This window comes from Tenrec ecaudatus, chromosome 2, assembly GCF_050624435.1.
Source record: "Tenrec ecaudatus isolate mTenEca1 chromosome 2, mTenEca1.hap1, whole genome shotgun sequence".
Classification (NCBI taxonomy): Eukaryota; Metazoa; Chordata; class Mammalia; order Afrosoricida; family Tenrecidae; genus Tenrec; species Tenrec ecaudatus.
Window position 1 is genome coordinate 231,957,176 of NC_134531.1, and position 12,436 is coordinate 231,969,611.

At 41.5% G+C, this 12,436-nt stretch overlaps 1 protein-coding gene across 6 annotated transcripts in view; it reads left to right on the plus strand.

Annotated features, from left to right (window-relative positions):
• The window catches only part of APP (amyloid beta precursor protein), a 298,287-nt gene that overhangs the window by 214,669 nt on the left and 71,182 nt on the right, over positions 1-12,436 (plus strand). For all 6 annotated transcript variants that reach the window (XM_075542402.1, XM_075542403.1, XM_075542400.1 and 3 more), the window contains 2 exons: positions 330-404; positions 1,670-1,828. In XM_075542402.1, coding sequence (XP_075398517.1) covers positions 330-404; positions 1,670-1,828 — 234 coding nt within the window. The remainder of the gene's footprint in view (positions 1-329; positions 405-1,669; positions 1,829-12,436) is intronic.

Consider the following 12,436-nt stretch of genomic DNA (forward strand, 5'->3'; position numbering starts at 1 on the left):
CTCTTCCAAAGAGTTGACATTTGCTCATAACAACTAAAATTATTTTCAGCCATTTCTTAGTGAAGAAAAAAACAGCTTTATTGGATTGGTTCATAATCTTGCTATAAATGTGAACACATGTTTCATATATTTTTATTATTGATTACTTTCATTCTAATGCAAGCTCAATATTCAGTAATTATAAGAAAATGCCATAGTTTTCAAACAATTAGAAGGATAAAAATACAAGCACGGTATCATAATGTATGCCATTAATGTGTATTTGTTGAGGGAAATGGTTATTTTAAAATTAAGTGTTGGGGTTTCTTTTGTTTTCTTTCATTTTCTAGGTCATGAGAGAATGGGAAGAGGCAGAACGTCAAGCAAAGAACTTGCCTAAAGCTGATAAGAAGGCAGTTATCCAGGTAAATTGACCCCAGGCAGGCAATGCTCAAGCTCTGCATACCCAGAGTCTACAGGATCACCAGACTCTATGGAACCCCGTGGGTGATGACGGCTAGTCCCATTAACCGTAGCTACCCATAGGTTATGTAACCAGTCTGCACTCCGCTGGTAACTCTGCTGGTCAGTGGTCCCAGCCCACCCGGCAGTACCGTGGAAGAGGAGGCCTGGAAAGCTACTGCCATAACCGTGACAGCCAGGAGAACCCTGGAGCAGTCTGCTCTGTAACACACGGGCAGATACCAGTTGGAATCAATGTGTTGTCGCTTGGTGATAATGTGACGTACTGAAATCCTGCTTTATTTAGTTCAAAGTGTAAGTCATCCCTGAAATTTTGTGGCGATTACTAACAACATCCTTTTCATCAATAGGATAAATGGGATTGCTGTCATATTTCACCAGGTCCCTGAGTTGAGCCAAAAACCAAACTCGCCACCACCAAGTGGATTACAACTCCTAGTGACCCGATACAGGGTTTCTGAGGGTGTAGCGCTTCCCTGGACTTGGTCATAAAGATTATCATTCTCCCTTGGAGCAGCTGGTGGTTTATCAATGGACCTTGCAGTTAGCGGTCCAACTCTGACCAGGCGGCTCCACCAGGCCTTGACTATTAAGTGTTGACCGGTAACTGGAAGGTTAGGGACCAAACACCCAGAAACAGCTCAGAAGCAGTGTCGTCTAGAGCAGCGGGTCTCAACCTTCCTAATGCTGCAACCATTTAATATAGTTCCTCGTGTTGTGGTGACCCCCAACTATAAAATTATTTTTGTTGCTATCATAACTGTGCTGCTGTTATGAATCACGCAGCCCCTGTGAAAGGGTCGTCGGTTCGCAACCCACAGGTTGAGACCGCTGATCTAGACTTTTGAGATCATCTACCTTAACCCTACACTGTTGCTGGGGAGAAGAACCACTGGGGGAGTTGAACCACCAACCTTTTGGTTAGCAGCCACGTTCTTAATTACGGCACCACCAGGGTTCTTTTAGATCATAATCAGGTCAAACATGGGATCCTGTGTAGCACTGATTTTTAATAACAAATTAAGTTTTGATGAGAAGCTGTCAGAAAGCAGGAGTAACTCCTAAAACATGCTGGATTCGTCAAGCAAGATGTTCAAATGGTCTCGCCCTTTGGGAGAAAATGTATCACTCTTCAAAATCTTGAATTGGTTGCCTCACCCTACTTGTTTAGTTCCTACTTAATGTGTGTATGTATGTACAATGGCAGCATTTCCAGGAGAAAGTGGAGTCTCTGGAGCAGGAAGCCGCCAATGAGAGACAGCAGCTGGTGGAGACCCACATGGCCAGAGTGGAAGCCATGCTCAACGACCGCCGCCGCCTGGCTCTGGAGAACTACATCACGGCCCTGCAGGCCGTTCCTCCCCGGGTAGGTCAAGCTGGAGCTCATGTTACAGTTAGTTTCTTAGAAACTGAAGGCCATAAGAAAGAAACAAAGAGATGAGATGCTGGGTGTGAGGCCGGGTTGACTAGACAAACAAATTCAGTGACACTCATGTGTAAGAAAGCGTTTTATATCAAGAAGTAATCGTCCCAGCCAAGTTTAACTCAAGTCCTTAAGTCCAATATTAGTCCATAAGGCCTTCTTCAGACTCGCGAAGCCACAGGCAATGATGCAGGATGCAGGAGTGTCACAGCCATGTGGATGCAAAGTCCCGTGGATCCAATGATGATGGACACATTTGACCGCACCTACCTTTTCATATGATTTAAATAATAAGGAAATAAATTTACATGTCTAAGTAGTTACCATGTTACTTCACATCCCGTACGTTGCTCCATATATCCTTCTGACTTAAGGATTTCGTGTAACATTTCTTATCGTTTATATCTGCTGGTGATGAATTCTTTCAGATTTTGTATCTCTGAAAATGTCTTTGTTTCATATTGGCTGGGTACCGAATTTCGAGGATGAGGTGTTTTTCTTCTAGTACTGTCTCCTTCTGGTTCCTTAGTAAGTACATAACTGTATCAGATTCCGTTTAAGATTTCTCTTCATCAGTGATTTCGAACAATTTGATTAAGACGTACTATGTATACTTTTCTTCCTTATCATGTTCTGAGGATTCACTGGACTTCTTGAATCTGTAGATTTATGTTTTCTTTTAATCTTTAAAAAAATTTTAATTCTTTTAATGTATTTTGAAAATATTTTTCCTGCCTACTCTCTTTCTTCCTTCAAAGGGTAATAAAAAAACAAAATGTAGGCTATTTAGATTTTTCTACAGTTTATACAATAGGACCTATATATTTTTAAAGGTTTTCACTTCAAACTCACTAATATTTTTTCAGCAATGTCTAAACTAATATTAACCAATCTAGCTATTTTTCCTTTTAGATATTACAGTTTTCGTCCCCAAGTTCTTTATTTCTATCTCCTAGATGGTTCTATTACTTTTGAACCTATAATATAATTTATAAGAACTTTTCGTTTGGATAATTCTATTTCACCTTTGTCTTGTTTTTAATTAGTCTGTTTTTTTACTTATAGGTGCTACTTTTCTCCATTCTTTTTAAACAGTAATTTTTTATTAGATGCCAGGTGATGTGAATTTTACCATGTTGGATGCTGGGTATTTACATACCTACAAGAATCCTTTATTTCACTCTGTTCCGGAATGAAGATAATTTACTTGAAAACAATTAGATCCTTCCAAATTTTGCCTTTACAGCATTTTCTTAGGTGAGAATCTCTGCAGTTATCACTTATGGCAGTTCTTCCCGAATGAGGAAAGCAATGCCATTGTTTTTGAGTATCATGGCTTTTGAGGTTTCTCAGGAGCAGCAACTACTTCTGACCCCGTGTGATCACCAGGCCATGTTTCTTTGCTCACGTTCAGGTTGCTTCTTTCAAGTGCATGTGCTGGTCATTACTTAGGTACATTTCCAAGGATGACTCTGCACATAGCTGGGTTCTCTCCAAGTGCAGGTTTCTTCTATCCTGCCCTGTGAACTCTCCCCTCCTTGATCTCCATAGATTCTCTTCCTTGTCCTTAAACTGAGAGTTAGTTCAACAGTTTCTTCTCCTTGAGTTGCCACATGAAAATTCTCAGCACACTGGAACCAGCATAGGGCTCACCTCATTTGTTTCCGGTCTCTCTAGAACACCTGCCCTTCATTTCCTGATGTCTAATACATGACAAAAATATTATTCCTGCTTTCTCCGTTTCTGGTTGTATTTGTCAGGAGGGCAAAGCTGGTCCTTGTTAATCCATGTAGGATGGAAGCGGAAGTCTGTGTGTTATATAACTAAACCAATAAGCCACCCACTCGCACCGATTCTCCTCACCATCTGGGTTTTTCTTCTCTGCTAAAGTTATACCATTGGGGGCTGTGAGGAACCACCAAAGAGTGCCTGGCGTCCTTCCAGGTGGCTAGACAGTATTGGCCCTGTTTAACGATGACATCTGGGGACTGAGTATCTGGGGCCTCTGGGGACTGAGTATCTGGTCCTGGGTGACAGTGCTGGTGGGAAATTGGGTGGAGCTCTGAATCACAGTCATCCAGTGCAGGACCATCCCACTGGAACATACTTCTCTGAACAAAGGATATTTGAACAAGAATGTGCGCATTAGCATTTTCATGCTCTTCTTGGTGCTTAGCAGAGTCTTGCTCAGTAAAATTCTGGTGATGTCCTTCTGCAGATGAAAGTTCCTTGGGTCTTCTCTCTTTCTGGAAAGCATGTTTTCCGGGCTGTAATTGCCAGGATCATTTGCCAAAGGAGGGTAGAGGGGTGGTGCTTAGAGCAGAATCTTAATAGATGGCCTTGATTGAAATGCCCCAGCTGAAAAGCTCAGTCTCTGGAGTATGATCTCTGCTGACATGGGCAATGACAGAGCTAAAAATACGACGTGAGCTGAATGGAGGCTTTAATGGATACACATTTACAATCTTTTGAGTTGAGTCTCATCAGCCATCACAGGAATGTCAAGGAGAGTGGTTGCCAGCAATTGATGTTTTATCAAAGGGGATCATTTCAAATTGGTCATAATGGTGGCTTTTGTGGACCTGTTGATCATTTCATATGCATGGAGTTGGGCATCATGTTTATTTGAATCAAAAAGCTAGTTTAGAAAGAAGATTTTCCTATGATGAAAAACACAATCCTACTGATGGGTCTGAGAATTCCAAACCGTTACATATAATTTTTAAAATTGGGCTTGGTGTCACAGGCTTGCAATATGTAGGCATTGTTTTCCATTTTAGTTACTATCATTCTAAGTCTAGAAGAATTTAGGAATCCTTTATTAGTAAGAATTAAAGCCCAAACCAAACTCAACTGCCATTAAGTTAATTCTGACCTAATCTTATCAGAAGTGGCTTTTCTCCTTCATGATCGCATAATTGGAATCAACCTATTAATGCTGACATTTATGTCCTGCTGTATTTGTTACCCTATACACAGGCGTTCAGTATTTCAATAAACAGAAAGTATTGGCAATTTCCATAACACTAACAATTTTTTGTATATAGTTATAGCTTAGTCAAAGGCTACATTTTACTGTGATCTTGGCAAACTTCACGGAATTCAGTGTGGAACATTAATATAAGCATATGTGTGACTTTTAACTTAGGAGCATGGCTTTGCCAGTGATTTCAGATTCTATTCAGAGCCACTCAGGACAGCCTAGCAACAGGGCAATCAATAGAATGGAGAACAATCGTTAAGGGAAACAATTACGGGTGTTTTGTGGCACCTAATGGCGGGAGGAGGTCGCAACAGAAATCATCACTGACGTGGGATGTTGGAGCAGTAACAGTATGAATTGTCTAAGTCTAATATGGAAATTGAGCTGCTAAACCCAAGTGTTTCCATTTCTATGTGACAGTGGTACTTCCCCTTTCCCCACAGCCTACCAACGTCTGTGACGTACTTTTGGTCACAGAAGGAGTACCAAGCATTGTATGTAAGACAGCCTCTGTCTCCAAGGTAGATCGGATGCATTAACATTCACCACTTACTCTAATAGATGAGGCATTCAGACCTTAACCCAGTAGCTGTAGTTGAGCCAATTCTGACTAGTGGAAGCCCCATGTATGCCAGTATAACTGAGAGCCATAGAATCTTTGAAGGCTGATGTTTTTCAGAAGTGGATGTCCAGACCTTTCTTGGGAGGCACCCTTAGATAAACTCAAACTTTCAACTTTTCAGTTAGCCAAGCACCACAGAAGGACTTATAAAATCGCATGCACGTACTGTCATCGGGTCAATTCCAAATCACAGTGACCTCATCCAGGATCTCCCAAGCTGCAGAAAGCCTTAGCTTTCTCCCACAGATCTGCTGGAGGGTTTGAACTGTTGGCCTTGGAGTTAGCAGTCTAACGCTTACCAGATTGCACCAAAGGACTCCTACAATAGATAAGAAATGAGTTAAAAAAATAATTTGCCAAATTCCTTGTCTATGGAAGCACGAGGACAGATGCCTACACCAAGAAGTTTAAGTTATTCTACCCTCAAGTTTTTAATATAATCAAGGTTTTGTCAAGTTAATCAGGACGCACTTCAAAGTAAAGACTTACTGGTTCAAAAGCATCTTTTAGAAGTGTAAATGATTACCCTGTACCCTATTGTTCATTTATTTTTAGTTGGTTTTTGTATAGATTGGTAGGTGCATGGGGACGCCTACCTTGAGGGGCTTTTAGCAGCAAACCTAGCAATGAACACCAGGTAGAAAGGAAAATGAGAGAATTAGTATTTATTGAACAAATTCCTATAAACTCGGCTGAATGGTTCACCTGCTATTTTAATAACGCTCTAGGTCTTACCTTGCTGCAAATCATTACCATGCTCAATGGAGAGCTTGCTAAAGACCAGCAAGAACTATGTAACTGGGGCCCCTGGCACTTCCTGTGTTTAATTGAATTAAATTAAACAGAAAATTAAGAGCCATGTAGGGAAAGCATTAGCAGGAAAGCCGTCCTGTGACTCTGAGGCCATATGCATCTTGCAAGGTCCCTCCACAGCAGAGCTCTACTCAGTCACTGCCTTTGCACTTGAAACAAACAACTCTTCATGGGATGCTGTCAAAACATGTTGTGCTGGGGGCTGTCATTTGTTCCAGCAAAGGTTGCGTGTACAAAATTATATGATAACATCATGTTTCATTCTTGAAAAGAGATACCCATTATAGAAATGGATATTTATTTTAGACAGATGGATATTTGTTTAAATATTTAAAACAAATGGATATTTGTTTTGGACAAATGCATAATTCATTAAAGTTCCCTTGACCTGCCTGAGGTTGCAGACATCTGCCTTCATGGACAGATGGTGACATGAAGATCCACTCCCTTGGCACGGGAGCACACATTTCAGGGATCCACTCAATCTGTGAAGGTTATCCAGGGATCCCAGCATTCAAAATTCTAGCATTATGTTTTGATTTTCCTAAACTTTATCTTGAGTTTTCTGCTATAAATGTCAAGTCAACAAAAACCCATAGAGCCTGATCCTGCTTGGGTGCAGATGGGGAAAAAAAATGAAATTTGGAGAATTATGAGTTTGCAAAATACTGAACATTTTTAATAAATTGCAGGATATTTGAGACAGGCATTCCAATGCCCAAATGCGAATGTGCCAGGTTATATTGTATTGCTGAAAACTCTCTATGAAGTTGAGACGATATCAGATCACAAATCTTTCCAAGGGTCTGTGGTACTTTAAGATGTCTTTTTTTGTGTGTAACTCTGGGGCTTTCCCTTCCGGGTATATTAAGAGCCCTGCTCAGAGTACCCCCTGGGGACTTCAGCAGTGTTTCACTGCTTGACTAAATGCAACCTGAGGACTTAGAAGTTCACACATTTTCTTCCCCCTCTAGGCTCTCAGGTAAACATAGTTCAGCATTGTAGTCAATGGATGCTTAAGTTTACCCCCAAGCATAAATAGCATCTTATACTGCGTTGAGTCCAGTCCTAAATTTTAATTCTATGTGTTGTCTTCACTTATTTATAGTTGTGATCTACGTAACTAAAATAAAGAGCTTTCAAAGTAGCCTAGTAAAAGAGAGAGAGAAACCTATCATGTTTGTTAAAAGATCAGTTATTCATTTGTGAGTGATCTAGTTTAAAATCTATTTTCCACATTTTATACTAGAGTGTAAGCGCTTTTCTCTAATTCCCAGCTGTATCACTTGTGTAGCCCTTCTACAAAACCTCTAATTAGTTAGATGCTATCTGCAGATTGTGGTTACATTTTCCTTTATAATTACGTTTTATGGCTTATATTGGACTTAATTAGGAAAATAAAAGAATTCATGAGGATTGATATCAGATGGTGATACAAGAAGATGTCTGCCTCCCCCTGGGAAGAGAAAGATTGTTGTAAACTTTAGCGGAGGCGAGGAGCTCTGGTGGTACAGTGGTTATGTGTTGGGCTGTTAACTCCAAGTTCAGCAGTTCAAAACCACCAGGCACTCCTCGAGAGAAAAGCAGGGCTTTCTACTCCCATAAGGAGTTACTCCTGGAAACTCACAGAGGCAGTTGTACCTTAGCTTATAGGGAGGGCTGTTATGAATCAGCATCAACTTGATGGCACTAGGTTTTTCTTTCATTTGATTTTACTTCTTTGGGGTTCTCAATATCCATATGCAGAATTCACAGTGAAAATTCATGATTAAAAGGCTTATTAAAGAAGCTAACAAATTGTAATACCAATGATAAATGCTCAGAGTTGAATTGTTTATTGGGCCTGTTACAAAGTCCTGTCGTCTGCTAACAAATGCCCACAGAGTATACCACTCCACGTGAAAGCACTCATCTCTACTCGTGGGTCAGCAAGTCCAGCTTCCCTAACTCAGTGCCCACAGGCACCCGCTCCCCAAGCCAGCCTCCGGTGCGAAAGCACTTGACTTGCTCACGGGTTGAGAAGTCCATCCCTCTGCTCCATGCTCTGGCTCCTGGTTCTGCTGCTGCTCCTCTGATGTAGCTGTCGCTTGGATCCAGGATGGTCGCAGTACAGGGATCTCCGCTCCAGAGGTCATGCTCCACTCCTTGCTCTTGCTGGTAATGAGACCCCTCCTGCTGTTTCTCAGAGGGCTCATTGTATACACGTGGTGCTCTGGGGAATCCTGTTTTTAATTACACACAGTTGAATCCTATCACTATCTCCCCTACCTTCTGACTAAACCCATGCCGGGCAAGGTTGTTTGACAGGAGTTACAGACTTGGCTAGAAGAGCCACGTTACACAAAGCAATGCCTCTGCAGGTATGTTCAGACCATTGATGCAGCTACCATGCCTTCCAACAAAGCGGGCTTGTCTGCCTGTAGTGTGAGGGACAAGATTCTGTTTTATTGGCAACTTGGGTGTGTTGGGAAGGAACATCAGGGTAGCTTCTTGGCTGTGGGCTGAGGTTTTGCTTAGCATTATGATCCAACGGTATTGAAAGGTATTGCATGCGTGTCCAGTCTAATCCAGCCTTGTCTTCCGAACTTGAATATCCTATTTCAATGGTGAGGGGACAAGAATCTACTACCATGTCCACTGTCGCTTTTTCAAGCCTTCTAGTAAGGAGACCAGACATCTCGCTTTTGGCGGGACAGTCCCAATTTTCAAGAAATGTTCCCGCATCCCGAGGCGCTTTTAAAAAGTCCCGATTTTTGGAAAGAATTCACGACAAGCTAGGGTATCCGGTTTTCGGCGGCCATGTGGCTATTTCACCAGGATATGAGTTTTATCAATGGTGTCCCGCTGGTGTCCCGCTTTACCAGTGTTAAAATCTGGTCACTTTATTAGGGTCAACTTGTAGAATTTCCATTTGATTGATTATTGTTGTTACTACCAGTCAAGTTTGATTCATCATGAGCCTGTGGGCAACAGACTGAAACACGACCTGGTCCTAAATGACCCTCCCAGTCTCTACTATGTCTGAGCCATTGTTGCAGCCACTGTGTCAATCCATGTCATTGAGGGCCTTCCTCATTTTTTGTTGACCTTCTAAGCAAGCTGTCCTTCTCCGGGACTTGTCACTCCTGATAGTATGTCCTGCGGGCTTGAGACAGGAGGTTTGCCATTCGTACTTCTATAGAGCACTCTCGAAAAGTGGGAAAATCAGCTCAACTGAGGCCAACTCTAGCGCAGATGGAATAAAAGTACTCCTTTAAGAGTATCTCTAGACCTAGGTACACAGGATTTCGTGTATTCCCCGCTGCCTTCGCAAGATTTATTTTAATCCAAGGTGGAGATTTGTGAAGATAATGGGCCTGAACCTCTTGGTGAAAACAGGAAAGAATTGCATTTTCTCTGTAGGTGATTAACTTCCCCCGCCTCGGGGTCGGAAACCACTGAAGCGTAATTTAGAACTCCAGGAGACGGTGTTCTGAACAGGTCGCTGGTGGCCGGGACGGGGTGGGGTGCCCCATAGAGTAAGCCATTTACTTCTTTCTTCTCAGCAAGATTATACTGAAGCTTTCAAAGACTCCTGACAGGAAATGGTTCAAGGCACAAGTGTCCATTATGAGAAAGTGCCAGATTTCTGACTCAAGGGCAGAGCCACAGAGACCGTGACAATGGGAGTAAATAGTCATACTTTAGCACGGTTCCCACATGAAATGTCAGCTTAAAAGCTACATGCTCCCATGTGGTTGGCACAAATCAGTCCTGTTACCAGTCAATCAAAGCTGTGGGGTTCCCGCCAATCCATGGTGACACTAAATTTGAGAAATTGTGCCAAAGGACCAAGCGGGAAAGACAATATATCCGAGAAGTCAGGGAATTAATACAAATACATAAACTTTTATAGGGAAAGTCCCTGAAATTTTCTTCAACATTATCTGTATCAGTTTGACATCAAACTACAAGAAGACAAATTATGCCATATTTTGAGATAACTGGAATGCGTCCTCTTTTTCAGACGAGTCCTCTTATTAAGCAGTGCCAGTTGCGGTAATGTGTGTCAGAATAGCACTATGCTTCCTAAGGGTTTCAATGGCTGATTCTTTTAGCAACCAATCACCAGGTCTTCCTTCCACGGTGCCTGGGGTGGACTTGAACCGCCATGCTTTTGGTTAGCAAATAAGCTTGCTGTTTGCACCTCCCAGAGACTCCATGTATGAGGAGTCGTGTCCACTAAATGTATTTACTGAGAAGTGTTCGCCGTTCAGTCAGCTTCTCAAAGGGTCCTCTGAGGCTGAACAGCAAATGGGGCTGTGAGGCCAGTGTGTTCCGTGAAAATTGTGAATGTGATGCTTCTTTGTAGCTGGGTGATTCTTCCCCAGTCGGCAACCTAGCGACCATGAGAGAGAGATTATACTAAAGCTCTAGGCTAGCCATTCATTTAATTAGCAAATCTTTTTAGCAATCTGGCTTTACCACGAAATGTGCCAAGTGGTGGAAATATCTTATACTCTTGTTCTCAGAGAGAAAACTGGATATTGATCCAAAATGCAAATGTTTTCAGGTTAAGCACTTTCTCTTTTGTGCTCTTGGTGGATGGTCTCTAAATTTATTTTAGTCATTAGTATTTTTAATCTATCAATACATCGCTTTGGGGACTAATATTTTAAAATGCTCTGTGATTGTAGGATCAATGTAGTTCAGGTGGAAAAGTGCCACATCAGTTACAAATAGATACCATGGAATTATGGTCTAAATAAATACCCTTTTAAAAGCAATAGTGACAATAAAAAGGACTGGATATAATGAGTTCCCTGGGTGGATCTTTTTCTTCTGTTTTCTGTATTCGTTGCTATGAGATTTAATAATAAAATTAGCCATCCAGTACCAGTATAGCCAGATATCAGATTAATACATAACACATCTAAATTTAGAAATAAGGGGAACTTTCCAGAAAAAAAAAAAAGTTATTACTAGCTACAAAAAAAGTAATGATTTGAGTGTGATTCAAATCATATGAAAATACAGAAGTAAAGATTTGAGAATGATTCAAATCAGTTACAACGTTGTTACAAAGTATTGCTGAAACCAAACTTGTTTTCAATATCCTTTTGACTTGTTTCTCCAACTTCCAAAATAATTCCACCTTAAGCAAGAGCAAATACATTTAGGGACTAGGAAACTACAGAGACAGACCTTCCCCTGCCCTTACCATGCCTGGGCAAGTGTTTCTATGTTTTTAATTAACATTTGAAAAACTCTGCCCTCCTGTGTTTATAATAAAATGAACCTTCCTGGACTACTGATATTCCATGGTTCTGAGATAATGTGATATAGCTCTAGGAACAAATTCTTTCGGGGGCCCTCAAAATCTGTATTTCTAGCTAAAAGTTAAGAAAGGCAATTATAATTCCATTTTGAATGAAATAAGCATGAACTGTATACAAAAAGTACTTTTAATCCCGGAAACTGAAAAAAGCTACCTTTTCATCGCTGACTTATGGTCGCCCATATGTGCCAGTGTACAAATGCTCCTTACAAGAAACTATCCAGGGCTGGTTTTTCTTAATTGGATTGTCAGACCTTTCTTCCAAAGTAAACTTTGCTTTCCATCTTTGAGATTACCAGGAAAGGGTTTGAATCTTTTGCATCACCTAGAACCCCCACAAGGTACTTGAAAAGATTAAAATAGAAAGTGTTTGATATTTTTCTTTCTTAACTAAAAAACAACCCGCCCACCCCCAAAGTGTTTGTGTTTCTACAGTGTGGCGGCCACCAGTTCTTTACTCAATATGATGTATCTGCCTAGTCGCCAACATTAAAGCTAACCCAGTATTTCCCCGCCCTCGTTTCTAAACGTGGTTCCTAGAAATGTGTTTGCATGGCCAAATCAACCAAGCAGAGCCCCTTAATTCACTTACCCAGGGACATCTGAATGCCTTCCTGAAATTTCTGATATCCCCAGGCTTTGCTTATCAAATAGGCCCTCTGGAGAAAAGGCTTATGGTTATTTAGATGTGTGCATAATGTGCATCTGCGCCCACAGCTGTGCTGATAGGGGTCACCACTGACTATCTGCCTGCACCGCTCAGTGCCCTTGCGGCAGTATGGCGCTTTGTTCCCAGGCCCAGAGGGGAATCGGGCC